The sequence below is a fragment of the Lagenorhynchus albirostris genome, chromosome 8 (assembly GCF_949774975.1).
Source record: "Lagenorhynchus albirostris chromosome 8, mLagAlb1.1, whole genome shotgun sequence".
Taxonomy (NCBI): Eukaryota; Metazoa; Chordata; class Mammalia; order Artiodactyla; family Delphinidae; genus Lagenorhynchus; species Lagenorhynchus albirostris.
In genome coordinates this window covers 98,653,651-98,678,341 of record NC_083102.1, presented here as the reverse complement: position 1 = coordinate 98,678,341, position 24,691 = coordinate 98,653,651, and the positions used below count along the sequence as shown (strand labels likewise).

General features: G+C 52.4%; 1 protein-coding gene across 3 annotated transcripts in view; it reads left to right on the top strand.

The window, feature by feature from the left end:
* The window catches only part of TNS3 (tensin 3), a 227,344-nt gene that overhangs the window by 79,256 nt on the left and 123,397 nt on the right, over positions 1-24,691 (top strand). For 2 of the 3 annotated variants that reach the window (XM_060157465.1, XM_060157464.1), the window contains 3 exons: positions 19,638-19,690; positions 21,400-21,571; positions 23,372-23,422. In XM_060157465.1, coding sequence (XP_060013448.1) covers positions 21,422-21,571; positions 23,372-23,422 — 201 coding nt within the window. In that variant the 5' untranslated portion in view covers positions 19,638-19,690; positions 21,400-21,421. Of the gene's footprint in view, positions 1-9,249; positions 9,327-19,637; positions 19,691-21,399; positions 21,572-23,371; positions 23,423-24,691 lie in introns of those variants that run through there. The other variant, XM_060157463.1, reaches the window with a different exon arrangement.

Genomic DNA, 24,691 nt, shown 5'->3' with positions numbered 1-24,691 from the left:
GTCAGATTCTTCTCCAAGTTCTATATGCCCTAGGGCCCTCCTCCCCGGCCCTCTCCTGGGACCCAAGGAACGTTGGGACACAGGGGCCCGTCTCCGGAACTGGGTCTGGAGCGATCCCCCGAGTGCAGACATTTCCCGAATCGGCGTTGTAACAGCTGTTAGCTTTGTGACTTTGAGACATCATTTTCTGACCTATACAACAGACTTTAAAAAGCACTTACTTAAACAAGCAACAAAACTTTGTTAGTTACCCTTGGTGGGATGTTAGGGGACCAACTTGTGAAATTGGATGAGAGAAGCAATGAAGCATTTGACCTTCTTTTCTTGTACGAACTGTACCTCAGAGTTAAAAATAGATGAAGGGAGGAAGTTTAATTTGGTGAGGAATTCCGCTAACAAATGTTGAGAAAATGATAGCGTTAGAACAGGTCATGTTTCAGACCACTAGTAACTGAACAGCTGGCTCTAGGCTGTGACCTTCTGTAACCTCCTTGTTCACAAAAAGGAAGCTGCTGGGGTCACGTGGACCTCACGTGAAGGACAGGCCGCCTCTTGGCCCAGTCCCTACCAGAAATCAAACCAGAATCACACCAAGGCCAGACCCACCCACAGCTTACAGGAAATACGGGGCCACAGTGATCTGAAAAATCTTTCCAGAGGGGTCAGCAAAATCAGAACAGGGAAATTCTACTGGGTAAAAAGAACCCCAGTTGTTTTCAAATACACTGCAAGAAGAGGAGGAACCTGTGCTCCTCCGAGGAAATGAAGAGACAGTTTAAATAAACACTGTAAGACTTGATGTGGGTCCTGATTCAAACCATCAGACTGTGAAAAAACAAAACCACAACAAAACTTGTGAGACAGGGACATTTGAACATTGATTCCATATTTGTGTACAAACATGATTTCATATTTGCTTACATTAAGGAATATATTGCTAATGATACTGGTATTTTGTTGTATTTTTTAAAAAGTCTTCATTCTAAAGGTACTGAAATCCTTATCAGATGAAGTGATGTGACGTTTGGGTTTGGCTTTACAGTGATTCAGTGAGGAGCTGTGGGGATTGGAAGCTGGTGGTACCTGAAGCTCAGGACCCTGGTCTCCACATCCCAGGGTTATAGCGCAGGATGCAAGTAATATAGGCACAGAGCTCAGGGTGGGCTGGTGACGGAGACCCAGTGGCCAGTAACTGTTTCACCATATGAATCGCCCACCATGTTTCGAGATCCGCTGCCAGCTCCCCATCCTGCCCAGTTATCTTCCTGAGGGCTCAAGGCTTGCCCGCCAGCGGCCAGTGTGGCCTCCTGACTAGTTGACATCTGGAAGGACACTGTGTCTGCTTGATGAAATGCTTCACTGAAAACCTGCTGAGTTCGTCAGCACAGGACACAGAGGTGATACATTGTTTTCTAAAATGGCAATGTTTGCTTCATAAAGCCTTTTTAAAACCATCATTCTACATGAAGTTAGTTTCAAACTAGCCAAGTGCATTCTTACTCTTCTCTTTGGGAAAATCATACTTCTTCCTCCCCAGAGGGACTGACTTCAATATGATTTGCTCATGAGATACAGACGTTGAGTGAGCACAGATTTAGACTCAATGTGACAAACGACTTTGGAAAATTAAGAGTTAAAAATGGACTTGGAAGTGTATGAGGTGGCGAGCTCCCTGTCCTTGGGGATATTCAAGTAGAGGCTGACAGCACTGCTGCAGTGGTCATTCCGAATGTGATTGGGAGATTGGGGGACTGAGTGAAAAGGACAGCGAGGGTTGCTTTAGCAAAGCCAGCAGAGTATGCGATAACAAGGTTTTAGTCCAAACCAAGCAATGCACAGATAGTTTATTTAGTCAGTGGTTCTCAAAGTGTGATCTCAGAACAACAGCGGCAGCATGAATCTGGGAACTTAGAAACGCAAATCCTCTGGTCCCACCCCTGACCCCAGATCTCTCTTTTCCTAAGCCTGCCGAGTGACTGTGCTGCCAGCTGAAGTTTGAGCACAGCTCTACGAGGAGATGTCTTCCAGGGGTGCAGCCACTCTGAGCGAGCCTGGCGGGCTGTGCGAGCTGGGCGTGGGGATGACTGAGGACGCTGCAGCCTAGGGGGACGGAGAGGGGGTGGGCTGGGCTGCCTCACCAAGATCCCTTCCTCTTGGGAACAGTCTCTCACCTCCTGATGCCCTTGTCCTCTCCCTCCTGCATAGACGATGTTGTAGTCCTTCTGTCCGCTTTCTAGAACACAGAGCCAGCTTCTTCACGGTCTCTGTCTAGAAAACGCTCCTAGCGGCTCAGTGCATGGCGTCGGAAGTCCTCAGGTGGAAACAAAGCTCTGGCAGAGACAGTGCATGTCTTCAGAAGGAAGCGTGGCAGCATCAACCTGTCAGCCTCTACCTTCCAAAGAGGAAGGAGAGGGCTTCCCTGGTGGCACAGTGGTTGAGAGTCCGCCTGCCGATGCAGGGGACACGGGCTCGTGCCCCGGTCCGGGAGGATTCCACATGCCGTGGAGCGGCTGGGCCCGTGAGCCATGGCCGCTGAGCCTGCGCGTCCGGAGCCTGTGCTCCGCAACGGGAGAGGCCACAACAGTGAGAGGACCGCGTACTGCAAAAAAAAAAAAAAAAAAAGGGCTTAGCTTCCCAAGGAGCATAAGGCACCCTTGGTATAAAAAAATGATATCACATAAACTTACAACTATGACTGGATACTGTGATTATTATGATTCTTTTCATAATGTTATTGTGACAAATATGGGGACATTAGAATTGGGAAGTTTTCCAGATAATTCTTAAGTGAATCAAAGATTGAATCACCTACAAATTTAAAAAGATTAAATTACAGTCACACCTCATTGTGGATTTTATGTTTGCAAACTTGCCTATTTACTAAACTTTATTTGTAATCCACAAATCAACACTCACTGTGATTCTGTGGTTGTCCAGGGATGTGCGCAGAAGGGCAAAAATTTTGAGCTGCCTGTGGGCACGTCACCAGCTGAGGCTGTACAAGGTGCCTTCTTGTTTCAGCCTTCAGACTAATAGTATCAATAAACGGGTGTCCTTTTCAAGGTATATTTCTTTTAGTGCCACATTTTATTCTTTTTGTTAGTGATTTCTGTTTACAATGGCTGTTGCTCATAGGCACAAGAAGGCCGGCCAGTGTCATGGTGACTTTTTAGAACATGACAACCTTGAATGAACTACAGCTGATTAGTTTTTTTTTTAAATTATAAATTTATATATTTATTTTTGGCCGCATTGGGTCTTCGTTGCGATGTACGGGCTGTCTCTAGTTGCGGTGAGCAGGGGCTACTCTTCGTCGTGGTGTGCAGGCTTCTCATTGCGGTTGCTTCTCTTGTGTGGAGCACGGGCTCTAGGCGCGTGGGCTTCGGTAGCTGTGGCTCATGGGCTCAGTAGTTGTGGCTCGCAGGCTCAGTAGTTGTGGCTCGCGGGCTCTAGAGCACAGGCTCAGTAGTTGTGGCGCAGGGGCTTAGTTGCTCTGTGGCATGTGGGATCTTCCCAGACCAGGGCTCAAACCTGTGTCCCCTGCATTGGCAGGCAGATTCTTAACCACTGTGCCACCAGGGGAGTCCCCAACTGATTAGTTATTGATTAGACCTTTTCCCCTCACTTGCCCATCAGAAAGAAGAGACCCTAGCCCACTTCCCAGCTGCCTCCCCACGAACCTGCAGTGGGCAATTCTCATACAAACCTGAGAGGCGGGCAGGAGGAGAGGCCAAGCTGGGAGGAATTCGCGGTGGAGGGCTGAGTGGTCTTGGCTTTTGGGGTGCTAGGGTAGTCGGGAAGTTGGCGGCCCACCGTGGTGAGTAAGAGCTGGGAACCTCTTATGCATTTGGCATAAACAGGTTTGGGAGCAGCCATGGTGGCCTCTGAGCTGAGTCCCATCGCTGCTTCTCACTGGCTGGGTGACTTTGGGCATGTGGTCCTCAGCTCCCTTTTGGCAAAGTGCGGATGGTAAGGGTTCCCGGCTCAGGGGACCGCCATATGGGTCATGAGAGATAGTGCAAGGAAGACACTAGGATGGGTCTGGGATAAGTGGCTTTAACCATTTCTCTTCTCCATGTAATAACAGTCATGAGGAGGATTGTCACATGTCATCGATTTGCTTTCGCATTCAGTCACCTGGTGGCGCAGTGGTTGAGAGTCCGCCTGCCGATGCAGGGGACACGGGCTCGTGCCCCGGTCCGGGAAGATCCCACATGCCGCAGAGCGGCTGGGCCCGTGAGCCATGGCCGCTGAGCCTGCGCGTCCGGAGCCTGTGCACCACAACGGGAGAGGCCACGACAGTGAGAGGCCCTCGTACCGCAAAAAAAAAAAAAAAAAAAAAAAAAAAAAAGATCAGAATGTGTAGGTGGTTCTTGAATTGACCTGTCAGTTAACCCGCAGAATCCTGACCGTGACTCACTTTAGTATTTAACTGTGTCGACACAGACAACAGTTGTCGACACAGACAACAGTCGCCGTATGTCTTTGGTGTATTGATAGCCCTGTCTTTGAGTTCAGTCCAGTGGCTGAGGCTCCCCTGTCCTGTTTTTGCATAATGTACACCCACAATGAGTCCTCTAAACTTCCCTCCAAGTGTTATGAAAGCTGAAGGAGACTTAGGAGATGACCGGACCACATCGGTCCTCTGGATTTGCCCTGGGTTTTACACAACCTGGTTAGGTCGAGAGCGCTGATGACTGTGCGTTTCCGGGGACGTGAACACCCACCCGTGTTTGTAGCAACAACAGATCTCTTTCTTTTGAGGCTCACGTTTCAGTGGTTTGCACAATGTTTCCTTAAACTCGGCAGCGACAGAAGCCAGCGACGTGGTCGTCTGTGGGCTGGTTGGTGGATGAGGCAGTACAGGACTGTGGAGGCTGGGCAGCCCTGGGTAGCAGGCATTTGTCTTCCAGAGTGAATGGAGTGACCATACGGTTACTGATTGGTGGGGGGGGCCAGTCAGTTATGGTGTGACCTCATTTATTTGGTTCTTGGAGGGCAAGACAGAGTTTAATTCCAATCAGTGAGCAGTAGGTCCCAAACTTTGACGTGGCTTCCCAGCTGCTCCAGCCAAGACTCATCTTCCATTTTAATTCAACATGTGTTTGTCTTTTGTTTATTTATTAAAAATAAATTTTTTTGGGGGGGGAGGCTGCGTTGGGTCTTCATTGCTGCACGTGGGCTCTCTCTAGTTGCGGCGAGCGGGGGCTGCTCTTTGTTGCGGTACGCGGGCTTCTCACTGCGGTGGCTTCTCTTGTTGTGGAGCATGGGCTCTAGGTGCGTGGGCTTCAGTAGTTGCAGCACGCGAGCTCAGGAGCTGTGGCTTGCAGGCTCAGTAGTTGTGGCTCGCGGGCTCTAGAGCGCAGGCTCAGTAGTTGTGGCGCGTGGGCTTAATTGCTCTGCGGCATGTGGGAATCTTCCTGCACCAGGCATCGAACCCGTGTCCCCTGCATCGGCAGGCGGATTCTTAACCACTGAGCCACCAGGGAAGTCCCTGTCTTTTCTTGAATGTGATCCATTGTCATCCAGCATTTAATTCCACATTCACAGTCTTATATTTACCTCTCTGTTTCATTTTAAGCAACTTAAATGTGGGAAATATCCTCACCTATAAAAAGGGAACGCCATTTCAGAGATGTTCTCAGAAAGGGGGCCTGCCTTTTCCTCTGGACCCCTGGATTTCAGTGGGGCCATCCTTGGTGGGAAGCTTGGGCACTGGCGCAGGATGGGCCTGCAGGACAGGACACTGCCCCACTGGGCACCACCCGGAGTGGCCTCACGTCACTGCTGCTGAAGCCCTCTCTCTGCAGAGAGCTCTCGCCCTCCCAGGATGAGTGACACTACCCCAGCGATAATCACACAGGTCCTTACTTCCTAGAGAGTGTGTCTGGTCTCTCCTGGGGCTGCAGGTCACTCCTGGGATCCTCATATCCCTGGCTGGCACCGAGAATGCTCCTGTTGGGAATTTGATGGTGTCTTTGAGAGCTGGATCCCCAGGCTTGGCGTGTTCTCCATCACCACGGAGTAAGGAGTAAACAGCCTGTCCTTGGGGCACCACACCTGGCCCCGTCTGCTCCCCCACCAAAGTGCACTTCCCCTTCCAATCACGTCTCTCATGCGTGAAATGCCGGAGTTGGGCTAGGACCGTCTCTCCCTCTGGGGCGCCTGATGGTGAAGAGTCTGGCTTTGAGCCGATACCGCCATGAGACACGGGGCTAGGTGCCTCTGGACTTCTCCGGTCCTCTCATGGAGCCAGGAGGCTGCCATCGTTGACCCATTTCACAGACGTGAGAAACGATGCTCAGAAGAGTTAAAAATCCTGCTGACGTGACAGGTAAAGGGACAGGTGGCCCGATTACCCTTCACCCCCGCGGCCCCTCTCAGGAAGCCCCTGCCATCCTGTGGGGACCGAGCTGGCCTAAGACAGAAACTGGAGCCCCTCAGCTCGGGGCCTCCACTGCGTCTGGCCTGGAAGGAGACCCCACATGGTTTCCTCCAGAGCGGACCCCTCCACCCCCTGGCCATCCTTCCAGGGACAGGGCTGTGAGAGCCTCCCACAACCCTCCCCGTGGTCCTCTATGGGAAGAAATGAAATGTCCTTGTTATGGAATAATTGATAAAAAATAAAAGAATGCCTGTTTAGATGTAACTATAAAATGGGCTTACATGAATCTCCCTCTCAACTTAAGGAACATATCCGACCATTTCATAAAATGAAATCCATCAGACAGCCTCTAGGGTAGACAGCTGGGGAGGGGAGGGCGGTTCCGACGTGGGGGATGGGGCCCCGGTTCCGACGTGGGGGATGGGGCTCTGGTTCTGAAGTGGGGGATGGGGCTCTGGTTCTCGGCCGCTCCTGGCCCGGCGCTGGCTGTCCTTCCTCTTGTAGCTCCGGGTGTCCCGTGAGCAGGTTGAATCCAGCCTCGACAGGTTGGGCCACCTGTTCAGCCACGGTTTTCCCCACGGTCTGACGTGTGTCCAGCCACCACCCCCTTTTTCCTTTTGGCCTCCTGGAAACTCGGGGCCCAGGGAGCGTGACAGTTCAGGAGCTAATGGAGGTATCGTGGCGCCTGCTTCTTCTTTCGGTCCAGCTATGCTCTTTGACTTCGTTTGTGTGTTTGTTTCTTGGTTTTGTGCTAACTAAAAAGGACAGAAAGAGGGCAGGCGGGCGGGTGGGCACGCACCTGTTGGTTTCTGGGACACCTGCCTTCCCAGGAACCCTGGCAAGTTTCCTGGGGGAACTTACGAGGATGGGCCTAACCTTTCTGCACCCCAGGGAGGTGGGACTCGGTGCCAGCAGGACGCGGCTCCCCGCCCTGTGTGGTCCTTCCTGGTCCCTCGCCGGTCCCTGCAGGGCCCTGGCAGGCAGCCCTCAGCCAGAGCCCGTGTCCCTGCCCTGAGCGCAGGCCTACGTGCTTTCACTGAGCCCTCTGCTCCGCTGTGGGGCTGGGGCCCCTGTGCTGCAGCCCTGAGACTGTGCTCCCAGCCGCCCCTCCTGTCACCACTCCTCCGCCTGCATCAGGCCAGTGGCAGGGAGGGAACAGGGCGCGAGGAGGGAGCTGCTTCTGCAAGGAGAAGCTGGCTGTGCCCCTCCGCAGCACAGTGAGTTCCTCCCCAGAGGGATCTGCAGGGCCTCCACTTGCACTTGGCACCGAGTCTGTCCCTGGCGTCTCTCCTCTGTTTGCCCCTGTCCTCGCTGGGTGGCGATGGGGCAGTGAAAGTCGCGTGGAGCACCGAGCCCTGACCCTGGCCCCCACCCTCTGCTTCCTGGGGGCGGCCACTGCCCGAGCTGAGGACCTCTGCCCATCAACCCCTCTGGGGACATCGGACTTGATTGTGAAAGCACTGTCTCCACCCTCCTGCCCTGGGGACGCCTCCCTCCCTTCCTTCATCAGCCTTGGGGTTACTTATGGTTCAGACCAGCCTATGCAGCTCAGAATTCTGATTATTTGGTCACAAATAAGCACAGACATAATCTCAGTGTGAACAAAACCTTGCTTCTCATAGTTGAGCTTGGGGGTTACCTTAGTTTCCTAACTTAAGAGGGGTGTGTATTTTCTAGTAATTCATCGTAATCACCGCTCACCTGTAGGAGCATTAAGAAAAGAATTCTTAAGGTGGGCAATCCTAAAAAGATTCTTAAGGTGGGCAGTCCTGATAATGAATTTGTTTTCTGGTATTCTCGTTCTGGGAGGGAACGGTGTCTTGCTGGCTGTCTGACTTTGGGAAGATTTCTTTCCCAGAGTCTTATTTCTTTGAATGGTGTTGTGGTCCTGGATGGTTACTGTGTTTGATGTGGGCTTGTGGGGAAGTTGCGTTTCGGGGGCCGATCCCTGCCTGGTGCCCGAACACGAGGATTGAGTGCAAAGCTGATATTCATTTAGCACTTTCTGCCTGCCAGGTGCTGTTCTTAGCGCTGCACGTGTTTCCTTATTTAATCCTCCCAATACCTCCACTTTCCAGATGAGAAAACTGAGTAACGGAGAGGTAATTTCTGAAGGTCAGACAGCTGGGGCCTCACCTAGGCATTAGGATTCCAAAGCAGGTGCACATCACCCCTGTACCCTGCTATCCGGGCAGTGAGTGAATGAGTGAACAAATGAATGCCTTTATATTTGAACTGGGTGTGGGTAGCTGTTGCCTTTCAAATTTTTTTTTTTTTTTTCTTTTTGTGGCTCTGGCCCACAGCAAGCGGGATCTTAGTTCCCTGACCCGGGATCGAACCCATGTGCCCTGCAGTGGATGCGTGGAGTCTTAACCACTGGACCACCAGGGAGGTCCCTCAAAAAGTTTTTAAATGTACTTTTCTTTTTTTTTTTTTTTTGCGGTACGCGGGCCTCTCACCGTTGTGGCCTCTCCCGTTGCGGAGCACAGGCTCCGGACGCGCAGGCTCAGTGGCCATGGCTCACGGGCCCAGCCGCTCCGCGGCATTGTGGGATCTTCCCGGACCGGGGCACGAACCCGCGTCCCCTGCATCGGCAGGCGGACTCTCAACCACCGCGCCACCAGGGAAGCCCTTTAAATGTACTTTTAACTCCATTTTCCTGGAGAAGCAAACACAGAATGTACAGAGATGTTCAGCTGATCTTAATGGAGCCCCCTCCCCAGTCCCCAGCCTGGCGGTGACCTCTGTGCACTGCTACCAAGTCCCGTGCTTCCTTGTGAATCTGGCTGTGGTTATGCCACGTGCCTTTTGTTCCTTTTTATAAGACCTTTCACAACGCAAGTTTCGGGGCTGGTCAGCGTGGCTGGGACCAGCACACGGGCCCGGCAGCTCTGGGGAAGCTGGCACCCTTGATGCGTCCTCCGGCCCGGCCAGGGTCCCGGTATGGTATTCACTAAAGGTCTTTCTTTCTTTGCTCTTCACCCGAAAGCCAGAGGGGGCGAGGGGAGGTGGGAAGCAGGGGTGCAGCCTTCACCTGCTCCAGCCCAGGGATCCCAGTGCCACCCTTCTCCCCGTGAGCGGGCGCGGGGAGCGAGCCTGGTGAGAGCTGCGACCAGCTCCCCGGTTCGGTCGGCAGTGTGCCTGGGGAGGAAGGCCTCTGCTCCGGTTTCACCTTGCGGGGATCTCACCAAACGCCTCCACGGGGTGATCTGGAGGATCCTGTTGGTGAGGACGTGTGTCACAGTAGCCAGTACCCGGGTGGGCACAGCGGGAGTCCCACCCAGCCAGTGAGAAGAAGCCATATTTGACGGTTTGTGGGGACAGGCTGTACTTGATGGTCAATGGGTTGTCTGAAGTTGGTGTTTCACCACCTGGCTGTGCAATGGAAAATTTCTTCCTAATAACCAACCACCCCCCTTTCATTGAGTCCATATGTTATAACCTTGGGGCGGTGCAGAGAGTTGCTACTCTTCAGCTGCTATTCTTTTTAAATTTTTTTTTTTTTTTTTTTTTTTTTTTTTTTTTTTTTTGCGGTACGCGGGCCTCTCACTGTTGTGGCTTCTCCCGTTGCGGAGCACAGGCTCCGGACGCGCAGGCTTAGTGGCCACGGCTCACGGGCCCAGCCGCTCCGCGGCACGTGGGATCTTCCCGGACTGGGGCACGAACCCGTGTCCCCTGCATCGGCAGGCGGACTCTCAACCACTGCGCCACCAGGGAAGCCCGACTGCTATTCTTTTAGATGATGAGTCTGTTTAAGCCACTTAAATAGTAAATGTACCCCATGTATTTATTATTATTATTTTTTTATACATTTATTTATTTACTTATTTATTTATTTTTGGCTGCGTTGGGTCTTCGTAGCTGCGCGCAGGCTTTCTCTAGTTGTGGTGAGCGGGGGCTACTCTTCGTTGTGGTGCGTGGGCTTCTTATTGCAGTGGCTTCTCTTGTTGCGGAGCATGGGCTCTAGGTGTGCGGGCTTCAGTAGTTGTGACATGTGGGCTCAGTAGTTGTGGCTCTCAGGCTCCAGAGCACAGGCTCAGCAGTTGTGGCGCACGGGCTTAGTTGCTCCGCGGCATGTGGGATCTTCCCAGACTAGGGCTCGAACCCATGTCCCCTGCATTGGCAGGCGGATTCTTAACCATTGTGCCACCAGGGAAGTCCCCCATTTATTTTTGTTATCCTAAAAATAAAGCTAGGTAGATATTCGTTACTGAAATGTTAAACAGTATCCCCCTGCCTCTTAACATGGCCAGATCACCCCTCTGACTCTTTGAAATTATTGCTTGGTTTATTCCTTCCTTCATCCTGCAGACCTCTGTGTTTTGCTGCCTGCTGCCTTCAGGACACCGCTCCCAGGGCTGAGCTGCATCTGGGAGCCAGCAGCCAGTGCCTCTGCTGTGTCTTCAAGGGGGGAATGTAGAGCTTAGACAAGAATTCACACCCTGGTTGTTTCTGTGCAGTTGAGGTCAGTGCGGTCGAGAAGACCAAGGTAGACAGAACATGCATACGGGGCCCCTTTGCTGGGGAGATGACATCTGAGCTGAGAGCTGCAGGTGGGGCTTGAAAAAGTGGGTGCAGAGCATGTGCAAAGGCCCTGGGGCAGGAGGGAGCGAATGCGTTGGGAGAACTGAAAGAAGGGCTGCGAGGTGAGGATGGAGAGTGAGGGAGACTCCATGAGGTAGGCTGCTGGGTTGGGGCTCACCCAGGGCCTCCTGAGCCAGGCCAGTCCCCACCCTTCACCCCGTGGCAAGGGGACATGAGAACGCTGCATTAGCATCAACCCCTGCAGCACAGGCTTGATTTGTCCACCGTGTGTGTGTGTGTGTGTGTGTGTGTGTGTGTGTGTGTGTGTGTGTCTAAGTGTGCTTGTGACAGGCATGGGTGCTGCTGTGTCTTCACGGGGAAGTGTCCGTGGCTTCCTCTCCTCTGCCGACATGCGTTCACTGACCCCTGAGTGGTTCTCATTAAGGCACTGCTTTCTCTGTTCTCATTTTCCTTTTACACCATTTCATGCTCTCCCGGAAAACACGTGAGAATATGTTGCTGTAAATGCTATTAATGCATTTACTCTGTGCTGGGCCCTGTTGTGGGTCTGTGACAGGCCTTTGCTGCTTTAACTCTACAACAACCTTGCGGGGAAGGTTGCTGTAGTGATCAGCCCATGTTATGGGTAAGGAGCATGAGGCACAGAGAGGGCATGCTGCCTGCTCAAGGTCACACAGCTGGAGCATTCAGGGTTCTGTTACCTGTACTTAGAGGCCTTCATCTGAAGGAGAGCAGGGCCTGGTAATGCAGGGACAGCCTACGTGGCTAACCCTGGCCTTGGGTCAGCCGGCTGTCCCTGTGTGGCCCTGCGTTCACAGCCGCCAGGGCCGGAAGGGACTCCGGGAGATGCCCGGAGGGTGGCCATGGTGAGCAGTGTGGGTGTGGTTCTAGCCCAGGCCGCACTGCTTACTTGCTGTGTAGTGGGGCTTACTCCGAACGTCTTCCCTTCCTCTTTCCTGCCCTTTGCGTTGGAGGGTGACGGGGCACATGGCCTGTAGCAGCTGTTGTCTCTGCACCCTGAATCCGATCCCTCACGTAAGCCTTTCAGGTTGTCCCCGAGGCTCTGCTGGGGCCCTTGGCGATGTGGCGTGGGTGCGGTGTCGTTGCCGCGTTGGATTTGTCAAGCACTTTTCGTGGAAGCCTACAGGAAGCCAGCGATCCGCCTCTCATGGATGGTTATTGGAGACGCGGAGCCTGGCGTCCTTTGGCCTGGACACGGCTGCTGGCTTTGACTGCAGCACCCTCCTCCAAACCCTTCGACGGCGCATTCTGCATCCAGAGTAAGGTCTTCAGGGGTTTGTTTACTGTCATGCATCGACTACATCTTTTCCTTGAAAAAGTATAAGATACAAGGGCCCCTAGTAATTCTTGGCCTCCTGTCAGGGTAGCAGAGGTTCGGCTGTAGATTTGAGGTGGTGCAGGATGTTTGACTGAACCAAGTAAGCCTCAGGTCAGCTGGGGGCCCGGGGGCCTGGAGCCCCACGCACCCTGGGGAGCCAGCGGCTCCTGGGAGGTGGTGTTGCCCAGTGGATGAGGATCCCGCCTCCCCCTCTGCCCCATACACCACGCACGTCTGTGAGCGCAGGGGACCACCTCCCCGCCGGGCACCGTGGGTGCCTGTCTTTACTCAGCCCGGGCGGGGCCCGCAGGGTGTGCGCCCGGGGAGCAGCTGCCCTCCCACTCTGGACACGTGCTTTGGCCTTCGTCCCCCGCGAGCTTCCAGTGGCCTTTTCACGCCGGTCGTCCCCACCAGGACCCCAGGACCCCACTGTTCTCTCCCTCTGTTGTTTGGAAGTATGTGGCTGTCCCTCGTCTGCTCCCAAACGGTGGAGTGCCTGTCTGAACTCCAGCCTTCCTTCCAGCGGTCTGCCCTCTTAGAAAAGCGCCGTTATCAGTGGCAAAGCATTTCTCTCCCAGCGATACTTGGGCCAGTGTCACCATGTGTTCTGGACTGAGATACCCCTGGTCTTGGCGAATGGTGCACCAGTCTCTGTTCTCTCTTTTTTTAAAAAAAATTTAACTAATTAATTTTTGGCTGCACTGGGTCTTCGTTGCTGCGCGCGGCCTTTCTCTAGTTGTGGCGAGCAGGGGCTGCTCTTCATTGCGGTGCACGGGCTTCTCATTGTGGTGGCTTCTCTTGTTGCAGAGCACGGGCTCTAGGTGCGCGGGCTTCACTAGTTGTGGCTCGCGGGCTCTAGAGCCCGGGCTCCGTAGTTGTGGCGCACGGGCTTAGTTGATCTGCGGCATATGGGATCTTCCTGGACCAGGGCTCGAACCCGTGTCCCCTGCATTGGCAGGCGGATTCTTAACCACTGCGCCACCAGGGAAGCCCTCTCTGTTCTCTTTTAATAACAGAAGTTTGTGTCGGCATGCAAATGTCATGGTGGTCACTGTGCTCTCTTGAAAGATGGCCACATGATTGCAGAATTGCTATTGCTACATCTATTTCAAATATAAAAATTACCTCATTAGGAAAATAAATGAGTTTTTTTTTAACATCTTTATTGGGGTATAATTACTTTACAATGGTGTGTTAGTTTCTGCTTTATAACAAAGTGAATCAGTTATACATATACATATGTTCCCATATCTCTTCCCTCTTGCGTCTCCCTCCCTCCCACCCTCCCTATCCCACCCCTCCAGGCTGTCACAAAGCACCGAGCCAATATCCCTGTGCCATGCGGCTGCTTCCCACTAGCTGTCTACCTTACTACGTTTGTTAGTGTGTATATGTCCATGACTCTCTCTCGCCCCGTCACAGCTCACCCTTCCCCCTCCCCATAACCTCAAGTCCGTTCTCTAGGAGGTCTGCGTCTTTATTCCTGCCTTACCCCTAGGTTCTTCATGACATTTTTTTTCCTTAAATTCCATATATATGTGTTAGCGTACTGTATTTGTCTTTTTCTTTCTGACTTACTTCACTGTGTATGACAGACTCTAGGTCTATCCACCTCATTACAAATAGCTCAACAAAATACTAGCAAACAGAATCCAACAGCACATTAAAAGGATCATACACCATGATCAAGTGGGGTTTATTCCAGGAATGCAAGGATTCTTCAATATACGCAAATCTATCAATGTGATAAGCCATATTAACAAATTGAAGGAGAAAAACCATATGATCATCTCAATAGATGCAGAGAAAGCTTTTGACAAAATTCAACACCCATTTATGATAAAAACCCTGCAGAAAGTAGGCATAGAGGGAACTTTCCTCAACAAAATAAAGGCCATATACGACAAGCCCACAGCAAACATCATCCTCAATGGTGAAAAACTGAAAGCATTTCCACTAAGATCAGGAACAAGACAAGGGTGCCCACTCTCACCACTCTTATTCAACATAGTTTTGGAAGTTTTAGCCACAGCAATCAGAGAAGAGAAGGAAATAAAAGGAATCCAAATCGGAAAAGAAGAAGTAAAGCTGTCACTGTTTGCAGATGACATGATCCTATACATAGAGAATCCTAAAGATGCTACCAGAAAACTACTAGAGCTAATCAATGAATTTGGTAAAGTAGCAGGATACAAAATTAATGCACAGAAATGTCTGGCATTCCTATATACTAATGATGAAAAATCTGAAAGTGAAATCAAGAAAACACTCCCATTTACCATTGCAACAAAAAGAATAAAATATCTAGGAATAAACCTACCTAAGGAGACAAAAGACCTGTATGCAGAAAACTATAAGACGCTGATGAAAGAAATTAAAGATGATACAAATAGATGGAGACATATACCATGTTCTTGGATTGGAAGAATCAACATTGTGAAAATGACTCTACTACCCAAAGCAATCTATAGATTCAATGCAATCCCTATCAAACTACCACTGGCATTTTTCACAGAACTAGAACAAAAAATTTCGCAATTTGTATGGAAACACAAAAGACCCCGAATAGCCAAAGCAATCTTGAGAACAAAAAAAGGAACTGGAGGAATCAGGCTCCCTGACTTCAGACTATACTAAATGAGTTTTAATAATTTGAAAAATATGTTAAACGAGAGAGCCCCCGGGCAGGTCATCTAGTTCTTTATCTGGTGGATGGCTCACTTCTCTCTGTTTTGGATCCGTGGACTCAGGGTTTGCAGGGCTGCACCAGACCTTCGAAGCGCTGGATCCAAAGCTGTCATTTTATCAGGGAGGCCAGTGACTTCATTGGGGTCCCAGGACTACATAGTGGTCTAAGCAGATGAGCTTTGGGCCTCAAGCAGCACCTTTAAGGAGAAGCAGCCCCTCAAGCAGCCCAGGCTTTGTGGGTTACCTTTCGTATGTTTAACCTTTAGCACGGATTCCACCTGTGTCTCTTCCCTTTGCCCTTATTTTTCTTAGCACATTTAGAAGTTGAGAGCTGTGATAAGCATGTGCCAAAGGGGACACAGGTGAAGGAGGCTGGGCAGGGCAGAGGCAGGTGGGGATGGTGCTGCATCGCCCTGGAGACCAGGAGGAACACGGCAGGTGCTGTGCTGCTATCACCCGGGGCGCTGGTACAGGTCTACGGAGAGCGGTGGTGGCCTGCAGCCCTCAGCCTCCGAAGGCTCCCCAGGAAGCCTGGCGGACAGCTCTCTTCTCACAAAACAGCAGGAGAAAAGGCGTTTGCAGCACAGATCTGGGGGCCAGGGGGCTACAAGTAGAGAGGCTTCTTTAGACTTCCACGAGCTCAGGATGCAGGGTTTCTCATGAGCAAGGGACTGTCTTCAAGAATCTTTTGTACGTTGGTTCTCAGTTATTACTATTTTTTTTTTGCGGTACGCGGGCCTCTCACTGCTGTGGCCTCTCCCGTTGCGGAGCACAGGCTCCGGACGCGCAGGCTCAGCGGCCATGGCTCACGGGCCCAGCCGCTCCGCGGCATGTGGGATCTTCCCGGACCGGGGCACGAACCCGTGTCCCCTGCATCGGCAGGTGGACTCTCAACCACTGCGCCCCCGGGAAGCCCTCTCCGTTATTCTTAAGGCATGAAATATACTGTGATGATAAAGGGAGACTTTGGCTTTTTAGCCCCAAAAGTAGATAAATTCTCTGCTTCCAAGTAAAGACTCACAGAGACATCACATGTCACCTTCCTGACAAGCACGGTGTTTGGGCATGGTCAGGCCCCTTCCACTGGGCGTGGGGCGTGCCCCTCTCTATCTGCTCACGGCAGAGCTCCCCGGGCAGCCAAGGGGCTTCTATCCAGTGTATCCGGGGTCCCGTCCCCTGCGTATCATCTGCTTGGTTCCAGATACAGCCCCAGAATGAAGTTTTCTCCCGTTGCAGGATTTCATGCACATCAAATCTCAGAAACTGGCTTAGAAGTGGTAATTTGCTCACGGTTGCTCTAATCCTCCAAGCGTAGGGCTAGACTAGCTCCCCAGGGAAGAGCTCCGCTGACTTCAGTGATTCCAGTCTGACCTAGGGACAGGCTGAGCAGGGTGGGCTGTGGACCATCGGCGGCCGGGGGATCGAAAGAGTCCAGAATTTCGGTGTCAGAAGTTGCTGCTGCATCTTCACTGTGAGATTCTAGACACCTAATGGTACTTCTGAATGCTTTTTCCCAAACCGTGAAGTGAGGAGAATCACATCTCCGTCCTGGGGTTCCTGCTGGGAAACAGGTGGCCGACCACGAGTGGGTCTGCTTCCTGACCTCAGTCACCTGTGGCCTCTTACAGGACAGTGCCGGTGGAACACTGCTGCCTCCCATAGTGGAGCCCGGGGGGCTGCGTGGTCGATGGACCCAGGCCCTGTCGCCCCAGGCACGGCTGGCTGCTGTGGGGTGCAGGGGCAGCACGGCGAGGAAAGGAGGCAGGGACTTTCTCTCCAGCCTCTTGGGGGCCCTGACTTGCCGGAGGGCCTCCCTTTTTCATCCTAGAGATCCCCTCCTCACTCTTCCCCTCCCGTGTACCTGTTCTGGCCTCACTGGTTCCCTTGCTGGTCCCTGAGATGCAGACAGTCCCACCGCAGGGCCTTGGCACTGGCCACACCCCCCTGAGTGGCATCGCCTTCATGTGATGTCCCTCAGCCCACCTCCACGCTAGGCTTCTCACCTAAGGCGTGGCCAGGAGCCTCACCGGCAGGCTGGGGTGAACAGTCGGTATGTATGCGGCAGTCCCAGCCCCCGTCATCCAGTTAGGTGATGGGGGCAGGTACTGGAAGGCGTAGCGGGCCTGCCTTCAAGGAGTTCGTTCTTTATTGACAAACCTACGCTTATGGATGGTGTCAGCTTATCCTAAATGGGTGTGTGTTACTTCAGTGTAAGTTGGCAAAGGACACAGCTCAGGCTGCAGGTGGAACTGAGAAATGCTGGGAGGGTAGGCCGAGGCCTGGCCTTCTGATTGTATTGCTTGTACGTATGTATGTATTTGTTTAATTATCTTTCATGCGTGTATGTGTGTGTGTATGTTTCTATCATCTATCTATCTACCTAACCCTATCATGTATCTATCACCTATCCAATCTATTTGTCTACCTATCTACCATCTAGCTGTGTATTTATCGTCTATCTAGCTGACATCCATCATGCAAAGGGTGGTGGAGCTCAGGACTTGCTGTGGGTTTGGGCTGTTTCGGACCCTCTGTGAAGCTGCTGAGCCTTGAGGCTGCTGCGGGGAGTGTGGGTGCTACCCCTCCAGGCCCACCTTCACTGCCCTCTTGGGGCCTGGTGTTTCCCAAGGCCCGGAAGCTGCCCAGCTCTCTGCCTTCTAGAGCAGGAAGTATCTCGCGCTCCTGTGCTAATTCTGGGGGAATTACAGAGCAAAACTAAAACGGTTCTCTTGGACCGACCTTCAGGTCAAACCAGGAGAGAGTATGGAAGGAGTCTCTGTGGCCCCCTTGAAACTCAGCTTCCGTGTGTCAGGAATGACAAGGGACGTTCCCTCTCCGGCTAAGCAGCGAGGAGGGGGTGGCCTGGCGGCGAGCAGCTTGGCCTGGTCACATCCGTGCTTGGACGTCAGCAGGTGGGGCTGGTCCGCAGGGCCCCCGTTGGCCTTCCCTCCCCCCAGGGTATTGTCTTCTCTCCTGCTTTGCTTTGTCACGTGTGTTCGCACAGACCGGAGTTTGCAGAGTGAAAACGCAGAGAGGTTTGTAAGTATCGGAAGACAGAATCAATCCCTCTGTACTGGTTGGTAGTAGGGAGCAGCGGTCTCCAGTCAGCTTTGCGTACTCATCCCCAGGTTGGCGGCTTCCTCCCTGTTTGCCTTCCAGGAGGGCGTCTGAGTTCTGTGACTGTGGCCGTGAGGCCTGAATGCCACACCAGGAGCTGGAACTTCATCTGAGCCGACCCTGGAGGCATTACACTTTCTCCAGTTACAGAAGCGAGCTATGTTCTAAGCAGAAAAGGAAAAAAATGCACATAGAAGAAAAAATGTAACGGGACATTCCAGAAGCAAACCTGCCCCGTCAGCCTGCACTCTGGCCACACATTGCCAGGGGTGCGTGTATAGGAGTGAGTGGGTCTGTGTGTGAATCATACTCTGCACCGGTGAGCGGCCATGTGGCCGTCTGGGGTCGTCAGTGCTGTTGCCGTCATAGGTCACGGCCTCTCTCCAGGCTCACACCTGTGTCGCCGTCTGCAGGGTAGCGCGGTTTATCTGATGTAACTGAGGCGCCGTGGTTGACCTCTTAGGCTGTTGTCTATTTTTTGCTGTTACACACATCACAGCGCAGTGAGGGCCCCTGTCCATAGAGACTCACGGACTTTTCCCCAGTAGTTTCCTCAGCGTCATTCCTCACATTGCTAAGTCACACGCTTCAGACCTTTTAAGGGCATTTTATATTTACGGACAAGCTGTTTTCTAAAATGCTGAATCAGTTTACATTTCCCCAATACTTAAAAAATATATTTGATGCAGCGGGCAGGGAGGAGCTCACAGAAGGCAGTAGAGGAAGGAGCCTCCTGAGAGGAAGGCATTCGGGGAGATGAGACGGGGATGTCTGGGCTCTCCTCCCCCTCTGCCATCTTCGACAAGATCTCACACCTCTCAGAGCCTTGGTTTCCCCACTTCTGAAACGTGGGGATAATTCCTCCTCACAAAGTTGCTGGATGCATCTCCTGAAAGAGTGTATATATAGCCTTAGAGTATAACATAACCCTTACAACGCGCGCACGCTCACACACACACACACGCACACACACGCACGCGCGCACACACACACGCACGCGCGCGCGCACACACACACACACACACACACACACACACCCGGGAAGGGTTATGTAAACTGTAAAGTAATTATAACCTGAGTTTTTTTTTTTCCCTGTTGGATAAGCTTTTTAAAAAAAAAGAGTGGAAAAAATTGAAAATTCTCTCAAAGTCATTAACTGGTTCTTTCAAGTAGATATCAATATTAACAATAATGATAGTAATAATGGCCGATGTTGACTGAGCGCCTCCTGTATACCAGGACATGCAGGACAAGCGTTTACATGTGCTGGGACCGCTTACCTTGCCCCGACGCCCGACGGGATTGTTGTGCTGTCCCACGTGGGAAGCCGTCCTGCTGTTGGTTAATGGAATTGCGTCACTTGGGATCTGGAGTCTTAGGGCTGAGATGACCTGATGAGCTGTCGACCCTCCCGGGTGATAAGAGGAGCCAGTAGTTCAGGGTCTGAACCATCTATGATTAAACAGAGGACCGGGCTCCCATCCCTCCTTCGCGGTGAGGTTTGCGATGTGCGGGCTGGCAGGACAGGGGACTTGAGAATGACCCTTGTTTTGTCATTTGCAGACTCCGGGGGCATCCTCACCACCTGCTTCTCTGTGCTGTGACAAACCATCCAGGTGAGTGGCCATCACCGAAACTCCTTTGTGTGCCTCTGGCCTTGGGTCAGATCTCACAGAGGAAGCCTGGGCACAGTGTTATTTTATTCCGTAGTAAGCTTAATGTCGTTTTCATTTTTAAAGATAAATGCTCAGAGGTGATAAATATCATGTTTATGTCTCTTTCTGGATGTAATCTCCCAGCATTAGAAACGCTGGTTTTGGAAACATTCAATAAATAATCGTGTAGCTGTGATTTGATTGTGAAACGTAACATGGGGGATGAGCTCTTTATTTTTTAATACCAGTGTCAAAAAATGTGATTTGATTTTTTAAAGTAAACAAAACTCTTTTACATTCATGTCTGATGCGTAAGGTAGAGAAGAAAAATCTTGGTGATTGTTTGAATTCGAATAAACCAATTAAAAAATACATTTATGATAATGGGTATTTAAAGATACTGTTTCTTTCAGGCGTGATAATGGCATTGTAGATATTTCTAAAAATATCTTTGTCTTTTAGAAATAAATGCAAAAATATTTATAAGTGAAATGACATATAATATCTGGGATTTCTTCAATGCCATCAAAGTGATGGAGGAGGTAGCAGGGAGTGTGGATGGAAAAAGGTTGGCTCTGTGTCAGTTTTGAAGTTGGATGACTGGGTGCCTGGAAGTTTGTTAAAACCATTTGGTGTATTTTTAAAATGTTTTCAGAATTAGGTGAGAAACCCACGTAACAAGAGTAGTAAATGAACAACAAGTACAAACCCCTAGAGCTGGTGGTGGGGAATTTGATGGACTAAAATCGCTCTCCCGTGACTGTCCTGCACCCTTCTGTAGTTTCACTGTGGGCTGTCGCTGTCTTGGGGTTGACCCCGGCACCCCTCCGCTGGTTGTTTTACCTTCCGTCCCTGACACCACCCGCAGTCCTAGGGCCCTCTCCTGGGAGGGGCTGTGAGGCCCGTGGTCCCCAGAGCACCGTCCTAGTGATGAGTGAAGCAGAGCCTGGATGCTGTGTGCAGGGGGCTCTGGGCTCTCCCCACACCAGCAGCCCTCCCCTCTGCTGGCTTCACTGCTTGGCGTTTTTACCCTCCTCCAGGCCCCATCCTCCCATACCTGATGCCTGCCCTTGTCTGCACGCCCCGGGTTAACCCACGCGCGGTCTCAGCAGAGCCTGCGCACAGCCCTTCTCAGAGACGCTAGCGCTTGCCTCCCAGCTGCTGAGATTCCCTCCCAGCTCATCCCCCCTGCAGGGCAGGCCAGCCTCCTGCCTGGGCCCGTGGGCCCTCCGCACCTGCCGCAGGCTGCTACATGTCGACGTGACGAGTCACTTGCCGGTGTCTCCCAGTCTTGGCCTCTGCTCTGCCATGAGCTTCTCCCCTGCTGCCTACTCCTGCCGTGATACCCAGAGCAAGGAAGGCCCCTCCCTGCAAGGTCCAGGCTCTCTGAGCCGACGCCCGCCCACTGAGGCCCTCCGTCTGCAGGTTCTCCATCAGGCCTGCTGCTCTGCCACGAGCCTCTCGTCCTCTGTGTATTCCCTGCTCGTAGCTTATAGTGCCCCAGTCATGACCGTTAAGGAAGTTGAGATGTGTGCCCTCCTGGGATGGGGCACAGTAAATTCCCAGATGCCTGTAATCAGGTCCAGGTGTGAACAGTGAGCGAAGGTCCCTCGACTTCTGCTGTCCTGGCACTCGGCCCCTCCCCTGACAGCCTGCCGCGTGTCTCCCAGGCCTGCAGGGCTGAGCCCCGCCATGGAGGACGGCCGCGAGCTGGACCTCACCTACATCACCGAGCGCATCATTGCCGTGTCCTTCCCCGCGGGCTGCTCCGAGGAGTCGTACCTGCACAGCCTGCAGGAGGTGACGCGCATGCTGCGGTCCAAGCATGGGGACAACTACCTGGTGAGCGGGGACGCAGAGCGTGAGGACGGTTGAGGGGACACCGAGGGTGGGGACGTTGGGGGACACTGAGTTGGCTGAAACTTGGCGAAGGCGCCCACATGCGTGGACTGAGGAGCTTGCGGGCGGGAAGGCATCCCGATCCCTGCGTAGCTCAGCGCCCCTGGGGGCCTGGTGGATGGGGAGAGGTGCCGGGGAGGGGGACGCACCGCACAGAGGCCGCACTGGCTGCCGCGCACGGCCCGCGGTGGTCTGGGGCGTCTGGGCTCCACACTTGCGCCCCGAGGGCCGCCGGCTTCTGCCCCGGCTGCTGGGCTTGGCGTCCCCGTCTCCAAAGCCCCGTTCCTTCCCTCCTGCTGAAGGGAATCGGGGGACGGAGGGTGGGCATCCAGGAGCCGGCGTCTGTCCCGGCCCCACTTCAAACACACGTGAGGCTGTCGGATGGAGCCCCCAGTTGAGGAAGACCGCGGAAGAGCAGAGTCTTCCTGGACGGCCTCCTTCGCCCTTGCTCTTGCGTGTTCCCTCCGTGCCAGTGCCGGTCCTGCGGCAGGGCCCTGCGGCTCCGTCTTCCGCTCTTTGGGTTAAATGACAGCTTCTCGCACCTCTCCAGACCCGCCTGTAAGACCTCTTTAAACGACAGGGTAGTTATTGCCATCCTTATCGGCCTCCTGGAAGGGCTGGGCGGGTGGCCCTGGAGGCAGAGCAGGGGGAGGTGACCTCCGGGTGGCTTCCAGCAGCCCCTGCGTGGCCCAGTGGCCTTTCCCCCTGAGGCCCGCCCGTCCTCAGCATGGCCTGGTGACAGGCAGGGAAGGCGGGGTCCAGCCCCTGAGATCACCCCAGCCCGTCCTCGCTCCCAGAGCCGCCTGCCCTGCAGGAATGGTGTCCTTGTCCTGACGCCTGGCCCAGGATGGGGGGGTCCCCTCCACGCCTCGTCCTTCCTGCCCCGCGCGCTGTTCACTGAGCCCGCGAAGGCCTGGGGCCTGAGCCCCGGGAGCTGGGGCAGTTCTTCCCTCCACGCTGGCCAGAGGCCCCCTTGCACAATGGCGAGGCTGCCGGGTGCTCACCTTGTTTGGGGACAGGGACCTTTTTGAACAATCTGAAGAAAGACACACCTGTGTGTCTTCCATGGCTTCTGAGTTCAGAACCCGGGGTGAGTGCATCTCCTCCCCCGTGTACGTCTGAATTGTGTGCCCTGACAGGTGCTTGTGGGGACAGAACTCCTCCCTGCCCACAGCTGTCTTGTCAGGCCACAGGCCTCGGCCCTCTGAAGAAGGTTCTAACGGGGCCCACGGTCCACAGGTGTAGGAGACAGCTTGTTCTGGGGTAGAGGAACCACGGGCCCTCACCCCAGGAGCACCCCTCCTGTCAGCTCTCCACAGTGTCCATCTCCGGAGAGAGAAGGCTGGGGAGCCCCTTCTGCTCCAATGTTGTCCTTATTTGTTCCTTTCCTCGAGGTGTGGTCAGGTTTCGCAGGCAGCTCTGCTCCTCCGTGAGCGCGCGGGTCTCTGGGCTGCCTCGGAGTGTCAGGGCCTGGGCTCCCTGAGGACCAGGTGCCCTCCTTCCCACACGTCCTTCCTCTGACGAAGCCCATGCTTTCTGGGGGCCAAGTCGAGTTCCATAGGATCTGTCATTCTTTGTTTATTTTGTTTGCTTTTCATTCTGGGACAATTACATATCTGTACATTTCAATCTTTTATAATCCTCTACGTCTAGAAAGCAAGTAGCGTGTGAGAATGCAACTGTATCCTCTTTGATCTCTGAGGACCGTGTTTAGTCTAATAGCTTCTTATTTCCCCTTTGTAGGTGTTAAACCTTTCGGAAAAGAGATATGACCTTACAAAGCTTAACCCAAAGGTATGGATCTTAGCCCTTTATATTCTGAGTTTTGTTAAAGGTCCACGATGCTTATCCTGCTTGTGCAAAAAGGGTTTGTAGCAAGTCTTTGTGGAATATGACTTAGTGAGGGGTATTAGGAACTGTTCATATCCATGGCTTATTTTTTTTTATTAACACTTTTTAGTTTGAAATAGTTATAACTTCACAGGAAAATGCAAAAAGAATACAGGGAGATCCCACATACCCCCGGCCCAGTCTTCCCCAGTGGTACTGTCCTGCATAACTTATAGTAAAATATTAATGCCAGGAAGTTGATATTGGTACCATCCACAGATTGCATGCAACTTCCGCTGGGTTTACGAGCAACAGCTGTGTGTGTGTGTGTGTGTGTGTGTGTGTGTGTGCGTGTGTGTGTGTGTGTGTGTGGTTCTGTGCCATCTCAAATATGTAGATTTTTGTCACCACCACTGCGATCAAATCCAGAACATTTTCACCTCAAAGATCTTCCTGCCACCTCCCTACATCCATGCACTCCCTCTCCGTCCGTTATTCTTTTTAACAGCAAAGATTTAGGGGGAAATTTTTAAGATTGCATAAGCATAAGTTATGGTATATATGGTATATGTATGCATACCGTATTCCATATGTTGGAACATTTTGCAGCCATTAGGATAAAAAAAATAGTAACATGGGGAATTGCCTGTTTTAATGCTCGTTAACAAGGGCAGAGTATAGAATTTATGTATTTGCTAAATGTACATAGAAAAAGAGTGTAAGGGTTTCACCAGAACAGGCTTTTGCTCTGAGTGGTGGAAGGGGTGTAGGCCTTTCCCTGCTTCCAGCGGTTTTCTGAATTTTTCCATCATTTTACACAATTTCTATTGCTTTTATAATAAGACAGAGCTCTGCCTTCCCCTCCCCTCTTAAAAAAGTAAATGGAAAGCAAAAGCACTGCGTGGCCCTCAGGTTTAGAGCTGGGAATGTGTCAGGTGGCTCAGAGATGCCATGTTTTGCCCACAGACCTGCCAGGTTCCTTATCTCGTGATGATGACTTTCTTTGTTCCTGAATTGTAACTGAGGTTTGGAGGCCTTCCTCCCTCCCTCCTGGGCACATTCCTCTCCTTTGGGGAGTGTCACGTGTGATAGGCATCTCGCTCTGAGAAGTTATCTGCCCTTTGTGTGGAGGAATGGCTCTCAGCGTTTTCCCAAACTGCGATTTTAGTCTGAAGGGAGGAATTTTGGCAGCCCCTGCGGAGAACTCCTGTTTCAGATTTTGCCAGACCTGGG